The sequence below is a fragment of the Convolutriloba macropyga genome, chromosome 2 (genome assembly GCF_964194025.1).
Source record: "Convolutriloba macropyga chromosome 2, txConMacr16.3, whole genome shotgun sequence".
Classification (NCBI taxonomy): domain Eukaryota; kingdom Metazoa; phylum Xenacoelomorpha; order Acoela; family Convolutidae; genus Convolutriloba; species Convolutriloba macropyga.
In genome coordinates, this window is record NC_134469.1 from 47,188,676 (window position 1) to 47,206,062 (window position 17,387).

The 17,387-nt window shown below is 36.5% G+C and overlaps 1 protein-coding gene across 1 annotated transcript in view; it reads right to left on the reverse strand.

Moving 5' to 3' along the window:
* The window catches only part of LOC142335315 (fatty acyl-CoA reductase 1-like), a 97,979-nt gene that overhangs the window by 40,099 nt on the left and 40,493 nt on the right, over positions 1-17,387 (reverse strand). The window contains exons 6-7 of the mRNA XM_075383762.1: positions 16,736-16,854; positions 3,912-4,127 (exon numbers count right to left, since the gene is read on the reverse strand). Coding sequence (XP_075239877.1) covers positions 3,912-4,127; positions 16,736-16,854 — 335 coding nt within the window. The remainder of the gene's footprint in view (positions 1-3,911; positions 4,128-16,735; positions 16,855-17,387) is intronic.

Sequence of the window (17,387 nt, forward strand, 5' to 3'; positions counted from 1 at the left end):
GATTTTTATTTAAGTAAGCATTATCAACTTGTATTCAATCTAGCAGTTTAGGAAACGATCATAAAGCTAAGTCTGAAATTAAAAAAGCTGGCAACCTTTGAACCCCGCAAAGTGTCATCGCTAATTACTACGGGAAACATAAAATTGCATTCAGTGCTTTAAATTTTGTCAGCAACAGTGGTGACCTCATTGAATTATTTTAGAAATCAATTATGTTGTAAACGTTTAAAATGCAACAAATTTCAGGGGAATTTAGACCCAAACATCGCAACTATCGCAAGCTCAATTTTTTATAATTCTTAGCATTGAAATTTAATAGTCTTATTATTTTTTCTATTTCTCAAAATTTGGCAATTAAATTTTGCTGTAGTTCTTCAAATTTTATCTGGATATGATGTGGAAAAAATTAGATGTTTTGCGGTGCAACAGTTAAAATTTTTATGGCTTTAATTGTTATATATCTTCTGTTTGTTCCTCCGTACGCCTAAAAATCATATTAAATTTGGCTATGCGAGTGCAGCACAAAGTCGAAAAATAATGACATAGGGACCCTAGAGAAAAGATTGGAAAACTAGATTATCGCTTTTTCTTGGGTTGCATTTTTATTTTCTGCAATTTTATTGCATCTAGTATGATTCGTGATATCAAACAAAAACTTTCACATTTGTAACAAAAAGATTATTTATCTTAATCCATATTGGAGTATAGATTTGTTGCTCGTACATTTAGGCGCTTTCTGTTGAAAAAGGTGTATGTAATTTTCAATTATTAGCCGCTAAGTTAATTGAAGAAAACCACGATGTCAGATTTAAGCAAGCATAATAAACGGGAAAATATATATTTTTTGTAATCTTAACGTTGAGGTATCAAGCGACATTGATGTTTTCAAGAGTAATAGAAAAAAAGTTTTTTCATATAAATAAGCACAGGAAATGCACTGATGCTTGAGGAAAACTGGTCGGTTTTTTCAACTTTCGCAATCGGTTTTATGCTCTTATAAAACGAACACATTATACTTATGTTTTGTTCTTCTTTACACGTAAGTTTGGGGTTTTGGGTAGAGGAGATGACAAACTGCTACAACTTGTTGAAACGATAGGAAATGATTGGACGAAGCAGTTCGTGACTAAAATGATGAGCATTTAAAAATAAGATACAAAGCGAGTTGAGCCAACGAATGAGGAAGAGAAACACTTGATGCTTACCCCAACTGATTGTCAAATCTTAATCATTAGTGAACTGCATGTCTTGGATCAGAACTGTAAACTTGCCTTCAAATCCCTCCAAAGTGAAATTGGAAGCACAAGAAAAAAACGAGCACTTCCACAAAAATTTGCATGATAGTGATTCAAAATTTTTGTGATATTGCCTAAATGTACCAGTCTTAGCCACTCCTTTCTCCTTCTGCTCATAGCAAAAGTTGGTTTCCGATTGAATATATTGCATCTTTCAGTTTGACATATGTTCAAGTCAGAAACAGCTTGGTCAGATTAAAAATTTTCTCGTACAAAAGTCTGACAAAGATTTGCTAATTTTTGGACTGCATTAATTGCCTATTAACTCGCCTATTAAATGTGCAATAATCAAGACTTGTCAAGTCGTGGTCAAGACTTGGCTGATGCCAGGATTTGACTCAAGACTTGTTAAGTCTTGACCAAGACTTCACTAAGACTTGACAAGTCTTCAGCAGGTAGTGGCAAGTCTTCACAAGTCTTAAGACTTGAAAGAAGACGTGACCAGTACTGATTTGTCAATGCAAGGCGTGTATTTCACTCGAGAATTACTGATCAAAACTTGAACTCGTTCTGGGTACTGTTTCTATTAAGTTCATGCATCGCCGTAAAAAAAATTAAATCAGAATTTTGCAAATGCTAGATAACTTTAAGGAAAAAAGCGAAACTAACTGAAAAAATTCTTATGCACGAGAAATTCAACCATTAATTAATGCCTATAAAATAAAGATAAAAAAGAGCAGAAGATTGATTTGAGCACGTGCAGAATTTAAAACGCTTCTAGTAGTTAATTGTGGAATTAACAATCTTGTTATTGGAATTAAAAGTAAAAAAATGTGTTTCACCTAATTTCACATCGTTTTGTGAATTTTTGGAGACTTTTCAATAGAGTATCTTCTTCTTTTTTCCTCCGTTTTGGTTCTGTTTTTTTATTATGTATTTAAATAAAAGTAATGGAATCAAACGTATCATTTGAAATAATTAAAACAGCTGACATCTCCAGAAATTTTGTTTCGGACACTGCGAATCCGCGGCCCGATTCCATTAATTATCTGTTTTTTCTTTATTCGTTATTTTTTTTTAATTTACTTCCATTTTGTAAAGAAATTCTTTCATGCAGCTTGTCCCTGGCTATGACTATGATACATAAATGTTTCCAAAATACTGTGATTTCTAAAACATTAGTAAATGCAAGGTCGTTACATAATCTATAATTTCGGGTCTCACGTTCCATTTATTTCGTGGTAACATGCTATATAACGTCCAAGGATCACAACAGCACTGGGAGGGGACAGAACATACTGTATTCTATTTTTATGTAAATAAAAAGTGTTGGTTAATGGAAATAATTTCATGTCTATTTCGCACAGCTGACTAATTGAGCATATCAAGAGAAAAACTCTCCAAAGGAGGAGTAAACGCTAAACTGTCTTTAAAAAATTTGAAAATTGCAGCAAAACCGATGAGAGCCTGCAAAAACTGCAGTTTTCAGTGCTGAAAGTGGTTGATATAGGGCGAAAAATTTCACTATCGTCGTTGAGAATTTTTCCGTTCTTTAAACAAGAAATTTTTGGTGGCATGTTCTTTTTCGCTAAAACAACGAAAGCCCCTATAAATGAGGTTAACTTACATAAAATACAATTGATTTTGTACGCCACATCAGATTCTAGATCGCAAGAAATCTCAGTTGGCGTAACCAAGATTTAACTTGTTTTCAAATTAATTAACCTCTGGATTTCAAACGCGGAAACTGGATGGTATGTTTGGTTTAAAGCTTAGCAAAACACTGGCATGCTTGGTTTCATATCTCAAATCCCACTCAATGTTCAACAGGTCGTTCACTTTTGTGAATCATCTTCAAAAAATTGCCCCCAACAGGTACGGTTGAAACTTCGTTTAGAACACTATCATAACATTTGACTACATTATTAACAGAAAACTCAATTTTTTCTATGAAAATAACCAAAGGTTTCTGAGGTTTCACACAGAATACACCGAAAACTTCTTACGCATAAAAAACGACGAAATTCTACGTTTGAAACTGAAAAAAAACGAAGATTTCGTAAGTTTGAAACCAGCATATCGAACATTTGTTTAGTTTAAAAATCAAACATACTGAAGATTTCCTTCTTTCCAGAACAAACAAACCGAATATTTCTGATACTCAAAATCAAAGATACCGGAAAAACAAAGTGTACCGACGGTGTCTATTGTTAAAAACCGAATATAGCAGAAATTTTTCACCTAGTTTTTGAACGTTTTTCCCATCTAATGCTCTTTTAATCAAAAAACATATAAATTGACTTCAATTACAACTCTGCAGAAACTGCAGAACCCGGCAGTGTATATATTGCTACAGTTGTGAGCGTAACTTGAGGACATTTTTTATTGACTAGCCAAATTAGAGGACACGTTTTTTGTCTAGGGAAATTTGCGGACGATTATTTTAGTGCCGGCCAAAGTCGAGAACCTCAAAACTAATTCTTGTCATACCAAAAACCTATCCAGGACAGTTTTTTGTGCCCAAAATATGTCGAGGATGGTCCTTTAATAATTTCATGTCTGCACTAGGGATGTCTCCAGCTCAGTAAGCGGCCGTGACATTTATGACAAACCTACTTTTCATCCAGCTTGTACACGCCTAAACTAAGTTTAGTTGGTAGAGAGAGTTATACATACTAGCTGTCGGTGCAGCTGTAACTGGGGTATCTCATGGCTTTCTCTAGAGGGTTCTTCCGGAAACACTCCGCCACAAATGGCAGCATCCTATTCCAGTCCATCCTCCCGTCTGCATATCCAGTCTCTGTATTAATCACTGGATTGAACTCTGCCGGCTTTATATCAAATTTCTCAACTCGATGATTGGCCGCATTGAACTTAGACGTCAGCTGTAATCTGTTTATTGAAAATAAATAAAAAAGATGAGAAGTAGCAAGTTGGTTATAATTGCCATTAATTAGTATTTAATTGCTAATGACTGTTATACTTCGTACGGTAAGCCTGAATCGAGGACCAGATTTATCTTACATATGATAATTAACTATGCTAAGTATGGTCATAGTTGTTTTTGGGCAAAAATGTTCCATTTAAAGTTAACAGGCCAAAAACGAGGAAACAATTCTGAGAGGGTCAAAAAAGCTCCAAAACAATAAACGAGGCAAATTCTAATCGTACGGGGAAGTTAAATGAGGCCAGGAACGCACGTATAAGTTTAAACAAAGTAGAGTCCGATCATGGCTCTATGTTTTTGAATGTTTCGATCATGAGCAATTTTAAGCGAAGACCTCGACCTGGGAACATCGACAAAGCTATCTGAATTGAGCCGGAATCTATGTCAAATATATAATATTGTTTCAAATCTCACTCTTTACTCAGAAAGCATTTATCGATTCATCTACTAATCGGCTTCAAGCACATTAAAGGCCCTGATTTACGGTAACCTATATTGAAACTTGATAAGAAACATGGCAAGATGATTCAAGTTATGAAGATCATGAATGACATTGCAAATTCTGAATGACATTGCAGGTTCTATAAGGTTTTTTTTTTCAAAGGGAATACACAAAATTGTCTTCACAGAAGTTGTTGAGCCCGGGTCGAGGCGTCAGCACATTTTTAGCGCAATACCTTTAAAGCAATAAACTATATGCTTTGAGATGCGCGAAATGCAACGAACTTCTAAAAATTCATAGCAAAATCGGCGCACTTCTTACTTAAAAACATTTTGCACGCAATTTTTCTTCTAATTTTGGAGCAAACTTAGGATACACTCATCACATAGCAACAAAAAATTTGACCCTTAAATTTTCCTTTTTCTTGCTCAAATGACTCTTCTCAATCTACATACCCGATCCTAATTTCTAATCTGTTTCATAAGTGACCAAGTGTAAGTCTAAGTCAATAACATTTGTTATTCATAGAACGATTCAAGTCATTCTTGGCCTGTCAGAGTTGGTCCAATTCTGATTTTACACTTGTCAGTGATGGGGTTCTTATGATTTTACAACTGTGCAACGCTTTTACTCATCTCCAAACTCTTTTTTTCTTTTTATTCAATCAAAGTCTGGAATATTGTTTTCTACAAAAACTTGTGAGATGTATTCTGGTAAAACATCAAACATCAATCAGCTCTTTGAATGATCTGACATTGACTGTATCAGTGAATAAGAACAATTAGTATCACGAATAATTATAAATGACATAAATAAAAAAATTTGAACACCAAAATTTTATATTTCAGACTCAAAAAACGAATTTTGGCCGAGAGGCAAGGTTATGGAGCATTCATACACTGATGGAAAAATAGCTATAAAAAACAAGGAGGCTTGTTAATGTGCTTTTGCGCATATTGTTGCGACCGCGCTCTTAAGGATTTTAACCTAATGGTGGACCAAATGAGGAAGAAATAGAAAAATTTAAGAAAGTAACATACTGTTCAATAAACCACTAATTGAGTAGAGTATGGCCGCATTAGAGGACCGATGAAACCTGCATTTAATATGTCTATCAGTGAAAACGAACGTAAAATTCAAGCATAAACAAGCTTCAATTACAATCGAAACCCGATGTCTATTTAAAAAAAAAATTTAGGATGACAAATCAAAATGGCATCCAATTACAAAAAAACTTGATAAATTAATCTTTACATTACAAAAAAGATAATGAACTTATCCCTAATCAGAATCAACAGCAACGATTCAAAAAAACAGCAGGAAGAGCAAAATTGAAATTTTTTTTAACTTTGCCTTTCCTGCTGTTTTTTTTAATTGTTGCGGTTGAGTCTGATTATGGACAAGTCTTTCATCTTTTTTGTAATGAAAAGGTTTGTTTATTTAGTTTCCCAAAAAATACCGAAATTTTCAAATTAAAAAAACGTTAGGTATCAACTTAAACCACTAAAGAGTCTTTTACATAATTTGATGAATAAATTAAGAAGCAATTGAAAACTGATGTTAGACCTCATAAAGAGGCAACTCAGACCCGTCATCATCCAGATACTGTTATACTACTACACAAACAGCAAAAAACAGGGAGTCTTCTATTAAAAAATAATATAATTTAACGAGAAAACCGTGACAAAAAAGACAAAGCTCAAAAATTTATTAGCTTTTTTAAAACAAATACTTTCAAAAGTCATGAAAACAAAAAACTTTCAATTTATAACAAAAGCAGTTTAACTTGCGACTGAATAGGAATCCAATTGAGATGGATGTTATCGAGACTAGTCCGTATAATGCGAATAAACAATCAGGGAAACCAAAATTTACCAAACAATTTTAAAAGACCACAGTATGTAATATAAGCCATTATTACCATGAGATTTTTTTTTAAAAAAACAAAAAATATTGCTGAATTAGAAGTTTTTCAAATCCTCAAATGGGTCCTATTTGAAGATCAAGGTGTCCATTTTTCAAAGAGTCTATGTAAAAATGATAAAAACAACAGGAAGTATCGACCAGTACAAAAATCTCAAAAATCTTTTACGAATACATTTTCTATCCCTAAGGACATCAGTCGAGGAATGCAATTAAAAACATAATAAGTGTTTCTTTCAGACAAAAGCTCAAGATACTCATTCGATAATGAGTTCAATTTAGATGACGACAAAACCACGAAGAAAGCGGGTAAGATTCAAAAACTAATTTTTCAAAAAAAATTTTCGTCCGGAAGTTATGAAAAGCATTAAGGCCAACAAACACAGTTAGATGTCAAAATTCTTGTAAATTCTACGAGAAAAAGGTTGCGCAGCCAGAAAAACTAGAAAACATTTACCAAAAACATTGAGTATGTTCCATTTATTTTCCATAGACATCAATTGAACCTGTCTTTGTCAACAAAGTGAAATTTTGTGAAGAAAATAAAAATGAACCTCAAACATTGGCGATCATTTTGGAATCACAAAGTTTTTCTAAACTTCTTAGCTCAAAAGCCAAAAAGCCAAGAAACCATTAGTTGGAAAAAAGAGCATTATAGAACTAGACTTCAATTCACATGGAAAAAATAAGCTGTCTGTAATGAGACTAAGCTACAGGTTGAAAACACATTAAATAAATGATGCTTAGTTCAAAATTCACTGATATATTTACAAATATACATAAAGTAACCTATAAACATAATATTACATGAACCGTTAGATATCGACTGAAAACACGGTTTTCTTACTTGTACCAATTAATGAGACCAATAGTATGTTTTGATTAGTGACAACAATTCAAGATACTACATAGAAATTAAAAAGTGCTGGAAGTGTATAGGAATTCAATTCGAGTTATCACAAACACTCTGTCAATGCCGAAAAACTCCATGAGCTCAGACTCAAACTGTATTAGGTAAAGTTAACTGAAACTCTTTTACATGTAAATGCGACTTATGCCTATTGATCTTTGATTTGCCATCACGTCAGTAATTATTATAATGCAGAATTGGTCAAATTTATTTAGAAAAAGAGGGTCGCACCTCAATAAAAGACGAACGAACTATTAATTTCTGGGAATAAAACTAGCTCTGATATAGTCGCGCGTCCTACTAAACATCTATATGCTCCAATTGTTTGCGAAACAGACACTTTCTCGAACAAAACATTTCAATGTGCCAAATATAAAGGATGCTTTTTTGATACCCCCCGAACAACGAAGAACGGGCAATTTTTCAAAGACTGTTTTTTGACATAGAAACGAAATTCGCTCTCTTATTTAATTCAAAAACACAGTTTTTGGGTCTCCTCTGATGGTAGACTTAAACAAAGTTGGTTACAAAGGCATATGTAGAACCATTTTTGATAAGAAAATTTGAGGCTTGCAAAAAAAACAAAAGTGTAGCAATTAACTTGGATCAAACCGTTCAGCATTTTACTTCTATTTTTGAAGGTGACACTATTGCTGACAATGTTATCAAACTTTAGCAAAAATTACTGAATTTTGGGCTAAAATTACGGAAGAAATGAGCAAAAACAAAAGAAATCGTCCACTATTTTTTTAAAATCAAAACCTTTTTAAATCCACTGGAACAACAAAAATAAAACAAATCAATTGAACAATAAAGTCTACGCCGGACGGGCTTTTTAATGTTTCCACTCTCAGCTCTCTACAATGAATATAGCTATCGGCCAAAACTGACTGAACAAAAAGACCATTTGCGTATATAGTTCCTCCCTCCCACAAAAGTGGGACCAGAACCAAAGATTGTAACCGTTGGTAGTAATGATATCGAGGAAACGGGCTTGAGAGTACCCTTTTCCCTTGACGAAAAAATGAAATTGAAGCTGTTTTAAAGCTGCGCATATAAACATTAGAAACCTTATGAGAATCGCTTATGATTTCACATGTGACTATCAGTTTTAGAAACGGATGGGGCGATATTGATATTAAAATTTCAGAGGATGAGATCAAAAGTTTAAAAATCAGTGGACCAAATGACAGGTGGTCATATAATGGGATGCGCGAACACCAAGACTAAACATTTCAAACCGAAAAATCCTGAGAAGACCAAATGTGCCCCAAACGCAATTCACTATCAAGAGTGATATAACTTCCTAGGTTGAAGTCCAGACCCACATTTTTGTCTCATCAGACTTTCCAGACCGAAATTATCTGTGATCAGACTTTCCAGGCAGAAATTAACCCTGATCAGCTATTCCAGACCCAAGTTACCTCTGATCAGACTTTCCAGACACAGGCACAGATCACTGATCAGACTTTTCAGATGGAAGGCGTTTCAATCAGACAGTCTTCAGATTATGGTCCAGACTCAGATTCAGACCATTGCCCAGACCTTAATCAGACTATCATCAGACTCAAGTTCGATTGAAGAGGTTATGATCAGACCCAAGTGAGCTCAGAATGGTCTGATCAGAGACAAACTTTACTTATGAACAAATCTCTTAATTTTGTTATGATATTTTTATTTGATAAAAACGGATTTTTGCAGTATTTAATTCATCTATGGAAAAAAAAATATAAAAGTATTGTAAAAAGAAAACGAAACCCAACAGTTGAGAAAAAATTTTATTAAGTATAACCTTTAGTGTATATTTCTGACTCAATGGATGAGTTTAGACGGCTTTCGATGAAAAACATCGTGGTCTCCAGATAATCAAAGTTTCCTCCAAAGGGGACCAACCTTGCAATCAGCTGGACTCCTTTTTCTGATCAGAGCCATCGGAATTTAGTTGAGTCCCTGATCAGAACTCTTCTTTATTGTTGCCTCTTGGCAGAGCCAACAACTCTCAGTAAAAAAAAACAAAAAAAACAATAAGGCACTCGAAGAGTTCCCTGATCAGACCCAATTGCGTTTGAAAACATTTCTGATCAGATCCAATGGCACTCGAATGCGCTTCTGATCAGACCCAAATGCGCTCGAACCGTTTATGGTAAGACTCAAGTGCGCTACAATGCGCCTATGACTTTTCAGATTAAATTGACCCCTGATCAGACCAACTCCAGACCATGGTCCAGACTCTAGTGCGCTCAAACTTCCGTCCAGGCCCTGCAATTTCGGTCAGAGAAAACACGGGTGTGCGCTTGATTGGGCCTGATCATAATGCAAATTGGGTCTGCACCTCACTTGGGTTGTTTGTTTACTGCATCCAGAAAAAGTAAAAACTGCAGCAAACGCAGAATGCAGTTTCTACAAATCCGGTTTTATCCAGGAGAACATTTGTATTTAAAAACATTTAAATATTGTATAACGTTTTTTTCAATATATGGAGCTAGGGATATTAGCCAACATACCAATTAAACGACTCGATAATCAGCCGGCGAAGATAATAAAATTGTGTAAAAAAATTTCAAAACCAGAAATATGAGCACTCGAATGGAGTTTTTGAGACTAATAAGTTATTCATTTAAGTCTTTGTATCTCATTTTCTTGAGGAATTGGAGCTTCACCATGAGAAAACCTGCACAGTTTGATCTTCGATTTTTGATCATGGTCGCTCACATTTTTCAAAATATTTCAAAACATAGTTTTTGATATCCCAGCGTCCTAATTCCACGATCTGATCGATTTTTCACACATGTTTGTCATCCAAAATATTTTTGTCCTACCAAAGACAATACATATTTTTATTGGATATCGACCAGCAAAAATCCAATTTTTTGGAGGTAATCGAATTTTTTCCCAAATAAGGATACGGGATCTGGTTTGAGATATAATGCTTTTTTCGTAGTTCATATTTACCTACGACCTCTTTTCTATTCTGTTCGGGCGAAAACGCAAGTCCACATAACATTTTTGCAATTTGTTATAAAACTTCATTTTCCTAAAGTTGTTGAAACGATCTAACTTCTGGTCTTTTTTCATAAAAATGCGCTGGAAAAAACAAAAATAACATCCCCAATCTTCTGAAAAACCATTTTTTGTGCTGCTGCAACACCGTCTTTGTAGTGAGTAATGATTGCTTCTGGTTTTAATCGAATTTGAAATTTTGGCTGGACTTTTTTACTTATTGCATCAATTTTGTGATGAGTTTCTTCAGTTCTTCCGCCCAAGTAGCGCCCACGCAAATTGTCAATTCCAATCTCCAGTTATAACAAAAAGTATAAAAATTAGAATGCAACGTTTCGGTGTCCACTTGAAAGTTCCATCTGCAAGCATGTAACCTGATCGAACCAAATGTTCTGCATCTTGATCAGATGAAAAATTTATCACTCCCTCCCCATGATGCAAAATTGTGTTTTTGTTTGCTGTCACTGCTCAAGCACCATTAATTGTCAATTCTGGAACATTTTTAGTCGCTGTTGGAAAGGAAACAGACCGTGCTCTACTTGAAATACGAAATTTCTTGTCTTTGATTTCTTCCGCTGGTGGAAAGTGATTACGCTTGAAGAGATTCGAAGTTATTCTCGCTAAACAATTATCCATTAGCCAACACGAGGGGCAATTGGTTTGAGTGCAAAGTGAAGCATACGGTAGTTGCCCAGGTTTCATTCTTTTTGAAGGAGAAATTCTTCATTATTAGGTTTTGCTGCTTCTTTTGAAACCTCTAAACTCAAAGTCTATCTTAGTTCAGGCTTATTTTGACGCAAATTTAGTTTTATTTGCAAAAACTTGTAACAGAGGAAAATTTATCACGCGCAAAGTAATTCTTGTGCATTTTTATGATTAGAATCAGATTCAAGCAGCTCTATTTGTCAGTTGAATGAATGCATACCTCCTCGTGGTGCCCCCTGGAACTCCTGTAGCCAGCTGGGTGACAAAGTTGTCAGCTAAAAGTTTACGGCGTTGGATGGATACATACCTCCTCGTGGTGCCCACTGGACGCCCTGCAGCCAGCTTGGTGACAAAACTGTCAGCTAAAAGTGTACGGGGGGGTGTGGAAGGATGCACACCTCCTCGTGGTGATCCCGGAATGCCCTGCAGCCAGCTGGGTGACGGAATGCCCTGCAGCAGTGGGCAGACAAGTAAGGACAGCGAACTCACACTTCACGCCCACACCTGCAAAAAGGACAATCACACTCTCTAGTTGGAATGTAGCACTCTTTTGCAGCCTTAAAGCAAACCCTTGCTCGCCGACAGCTTCTGCAACCGCGGTGCGACAGTTGCTTGCGTTCATGAGACTCGTTTACCGGCATACGATGCATGCGTCATCCATCACTCAAACGGTGTGAACTCATACAAACCCTTCACTTCAGGTGAAGAAAAATGTGGCCTTCATGGTAACGGCATTGCGAATCAGCTGAATCCAGTCAACTGCGTGATGTTCTGGCGCCCCTTTGATTCTCGCTTATGCCATTTGAGACTCTCTGCAAAGCCATTCCCCATCTCTTTTATTTCTGCCTACAGTCCCCTGGAAGATGCTGATCCATGCTTCGAGAAGACTTTCCACGTGTATTTCAACGATCTGTTAGACTCGATCCCAAAAAATGACTTACTGCTTTTGCCCGGTGACTGGAACGCCAAACTAGGTGCCCCCTCTTGACCAAAAATGCAGCAATCTGAAGTTTCACTCCGGGTGGCAGAAATGAAAACGGTGACCACCTAGCCCAGATGACCCCGGCCAGAGGGCTCCTTGTCACCAACAGAACCTTCAAGGAAAACCCCCGTGCCCTGGTCACCTGGCTGTCCAAAGACCATCGGACAAAAATCATATTGACTACATCTTTGTCAAACAAAGGTGGCATTCCTCAGTCCTTGATGTCACCACTACCCGGCACAACACTGTCCTCGACTCAGAGCATAAGATGCTCTTGGCCAAGATCCGGTTCAAGCTGAAAGCTCACACCAAAAAAGTCCGTCAGAGCGACCTCGACACGGCTTCCCTTCAGATTCCAGCTGTACTTGACGGCTACAGGGACTCTCTCTACTCGCTTCTTCAAACATTGCTGGATGACCTCAACATCGAGACGGCGTGGTCCTCAATCCGAAATGCGATGTCAGCAGCTGCAACGAGATCCCTGGCAAAGAAAGATCCAGCCCATAAGCCCTGGATATCACCCAAGTCTCTGGCCCTCATAGCCAGGAGGGCCAAATGCCGCTCGAAGGAGTTGATGAAATTTGCCAGAAAAGCAGTTAAGAGGAGTGTCCGCGCCGACGAAGTTACGTACGTCAGTAGACTAGCCGATGAAGACCCGGCGGCTGATTAAGTAGGCAAAAACTACCTTGTCTACAAGACTATCAGAACAATTTCTAGCAGGCGATCCACATGCAGCGTAGAATTCCAACGTAGATCCATCGCCGACAGCAACGAAAAGAGCGAAGCATCGGCAGCCTATTTTGAGTCACTCCTGGGACAATCCTGTCAATGATTCAGCAGATGTCAACCCGCAAGTCTTTGATGCCCTTGTCAAAGTCAACTATTCCGCTCCCATTAGTGCAGAGGTTAGACTTGCGCTCAAAACACTGAAAACAGGCAAAGCAGCTGGCAACGGCGAACTGCCCCCTAGACATCTACCTTTGCAGCCCACGAGCTCGCACTACCTCTCTCGAATTTGTTTGGGAAGATATGGACAGGTACAGACATCCCCAATGATTGGAAAGGCGCCGTTATTGTCCCTGTGCACAAGATGGTATACAAAGTCCTTTGCTCCAAATATGAAGGCATCTCTCACCTGAACATTGAGTTTAAGTTACTTGCAACAGTGATGTGCAGGAGAATTGAACCAGTCTTTGCCCCCCTGTGAGCAAGAATCACGCAGGCTTCAAACGCGGTGTTGTTTGCAGGGACCAAATTTATCCCTTAGACAAATTCTTGAGCGGAGAAACCAGTTAAACCGCATCAAATCTAACGCGTTCGTAGATTTCAAAGCAGCCTTCGACAGCGTTAACCATGACAGCAAATGAAAAATTGCCGCAAGCCTTAGCCTTCCCAACAAAGTGATATGTGTGCTACGCGCGATGTACTCAGAGAGCCGAAGCATTGTTAGAGTGTTCAACGTGGAGACTCCACGTTGTCTCCCGCGAACTGCTGGAGACTCCACCGATATCAACAACCTTGACATCTCCATCAAACGTAGACGCTTGAGGTGGCTCGGTCACGTTCTGAGGATGCCTGAGGACTGTCTCCCCAACGCCACCCTTGAGTTCGTCAAGGAGCCCTCTTGGAAGCGGCCTCCCGGTGGTGTAAAAACCACCTGGGGAAGCATCGTGTGCGAAGAACTGAAACAACACCTCAATCCCCCAATGATGTCTCACAAAAAATGGGATGAAGAGTGGTTCATCATTGCCTAAGAAACTGCTATGCACCGACCACAATGGAGAGCTCTTATTCGCGACAGTTGTGGCGAGTAATGGTGATGATGATGATGATGATGATGATGATGATGATGATGATGATGATGATGATGATGATGATGAGCTAAAGTGCTTGTCGGCTAATTTATATGTCCGTAAAGTGGTCGGTCACGCCCTTGTATATGGATTTGAAAAATTTTAAAAATCAGGAGAGGCGTGCACCTTTAAGTCGAAATTTTTCGGCAATTATTTCAAGATCTTCATATACGGTATCAGATTCTGATTTCAAAAAAAGACAGTTGCCAACGATCCTTGTTTTCTTGGTCTTAAGGCTCAGTAAGTGGAATTGAGAAAAAAATACTTTTATGTTATTTTTATGCTTCGAGTGTTTCAAATGTTATTTTTATGTTAACCAAAATACGGAAGTTTTATTTTTGATTTAAATTTTTGTACCGGAGAAATAAAATTTATATATTGTATCAGAATTGTTAACCGACTCGTAAAGAAAGAAATTCAGTTGTTAAATGTAAAAGAGTAAAAAAGCAAACAAACATAAATTGTGTAAATCAGTTCACTTTTTAGAAGCTAATAGGTTTTTGGTGCCGAGAGCCAGTAGATTCATAAGCTGTTGAGAAGAAATTTGAAAAACGGTTCGATCACAATATTAAGTTGATATTTTTTCATCAACTTGCAACTTGTATGGAAAAGGCTCAATTTTGGTTGTTTTATCCAAAAAGATTTTTGGAATTTAATTTGCTTTTTATTGTCGCCAAAAGGATCTTATTAACTTAATATTAGAATAGTTAATTCAATTGGATAGTATTGGACAACATTTCAATCATCACATCCAATTACAATCCAATTAGGACACAAAATGAGCATAATTGCTCTTGAAGTCTGTGCCCATATACGCAAAAAATTAATAACCCAAATAAATTGATGTCATCTTGCTGAAGCGTATTAAAAGTTAGTAATAGAGGGCAAAAACATCCCTATTATCTTTAATGTAAAGCTCACTTATTTTTGATATATGTGCTTTCACTTGCTGAAAACTAAAGTTTTGAAAGTTTTCGGGTAATAAATTCAGTTGTTTTAGCCAATTACATGTTTTCTTCAACAAGTTAGCTAATGACTTTTTGTTTTTTGTAGTTTTCGAAATTGATGGGGGAAATAGGCCTCTTAAACTCCATCTCGTTTGTTTTTTAATGACTGCTAGACTTTGCGGAATTATGTATTGTAGCGGAGATTCGGACCTTATTTGTTTAAAAAGTTCTTTGACAAGTTCAATCACGTAAAGTTCGTAAACAGTATATATCTTGTTGTCAATTAGTGTAAGACCTAAGGATTCATATTTTTTCCTGAAAAAAATTGCTCGAATGATTTTTCGCTGTACCCTATCAATTTTTTCTAAATTCTGTTTGCTTGTGTTCCCATAGACTAATAGACCATAAGTTATGACCGATTTGGCAAAAGAGTCATAAAACATTAGAAGACACCTTCTTGGATAAAAATGTCGTACCCGATACATTAGTCCGCAAAACTTGTTAAGTTTTTTAACAACAAAATCAACATGATCACGGAATGTTAAGTTCTTATCAATGTAGATTCCTAAATACTTACAAGATGTGTTGTAATCTAGAGCAATATCCTTGAGTTTTACTTTTTCTTTTGTGGGTTTACCGAAATTTATAGCTTCACTTTTGACATAATTAATTGTTAATTTGTTAGTATTAAACTAGTTGGAAACTCTTTCAACATCCATTTGTAGAGGCGAATTATTGTCATTACTGGCATTAACAACAGTAGTATCATCTGCGAACATTACTAAAGTGCTTTCATTACAAACTGCGGGGAGATCATTGATATACAAAATGAACAAAAAAGGGCCCAGAACAGAGCCCTGAGGTACGCCACAAACTATTTGCTTTTCTGTCGTTTTTTTGCATCCTGTACTTACAAACTGGGTGCGCCCAGTTAAATAATTCTTTAATAGCTCCAAAATTGGACCTCTGAATCCATATCTTTCTATTTTTAGTAACAAAATTTCATGATCTATTGTATCAAAAGCTTTGCTTAAGTCAATAAAACTAGCTTGCCCAGTTGATTTGTTGGCAATAACATTTCGAATATACTCCGTTATGGTGGCAACTGCATGCACACATGACATTTTAGATCTAAAGCCAAACTGATTGTTCGCTAGCAAATTATTTTTTACACAAAATTTCATCATCCTCTTAAGTAAGATCTTCTCCAGAATTTTGCTTATTGTACTCAGTAAACTGATAGGTCTGTAATTACCAGGGTCAGTCTTGTTTCCTTTTTCATATAAGGGTATTACTTTGGCTATTTTTAATGAATCTGGGAAAATACGCTCTAGCAAACAATAATTAATGGCTCTTGCAAGATGACATTCAATAATGGGAGAACAACACTTCAAAATTTCGTTTGAGATTCCATCATGACCAGTACTTTTCTTGTTTTTCATTTTCCTCAAGATTTTTGTAACCTCTGATTCATTTGTTTGATGAAGTACCATCGTTTTTTCATTATTGCGTATCTTGCAACTGCTTTTTTCGTTATTAAATTTTGCAGGTCTAATTGAAACAAAGTAATCGTTCAAGTCATCAAGATTTGGTAAATCGATGGTATTGTCCTTTCTTTTACAAGTTTTTAGTGTCCTATAAATAATTTTTGGGCTTGGATTTTTGCCTAGTTTTTTGAAGTTATCGTCTCTTTTTCCATTTCTTATCAAGTTAGTTACCTTGTTCCGTATTTGTTTATATCTTAAGTTAATATTAAGTTGCAGAATGTTAAGTTTTTTACAATATACTCACATTTTGTGTTCTCTGAACCAGGGCGCAGCAATGATGATATCAGCTACAATGTCTACTGGAACAATATTAGCCACTGCTTCTGGGTTCCCCATCATTGACCTCAAGAAACCCATGCCAGCCTGCTCAAACATCAAACAAACTCTTGGCATTGTTTAACTATATACTGTGTTGCTAATGCCATAAACCTTCACACATATTGTCAAGACAAGCAAGATTGTAATCTTGTTCGTGAAAGCTGGGATGCCTGATGCCTTTGCTCATCATTTCAAGCTAAAATTTAATATACTTTGACTTGAATTAAACTATTTTTAATAATGATTTGAAAACTACTATTTTATTCTATCCATTTCCGATTTTGGTACATTAATCGATGGAAAAATCAAATACCATCTGCCCAATGAGACACGAACCGACGCGGCAAGATTGCTGCTGGTGTTCTTTCAGAACAAGTCCTCTACTGATGTTATTTCAAAATTGGTTGTTTTTCTCCTGCTGATATGAATACAAAAGGTTTTATTAGGAAGTTAAACTGTGGCCTGATCTTTGACGAGGAAAAAATGGAATCGTTACACCGCTGTACAATAGTGATCGCAGGAAAAATTCTTGTCGTAATCTGAGCATTTAAAGAAAACTGGATTCTAACAAAACTGCT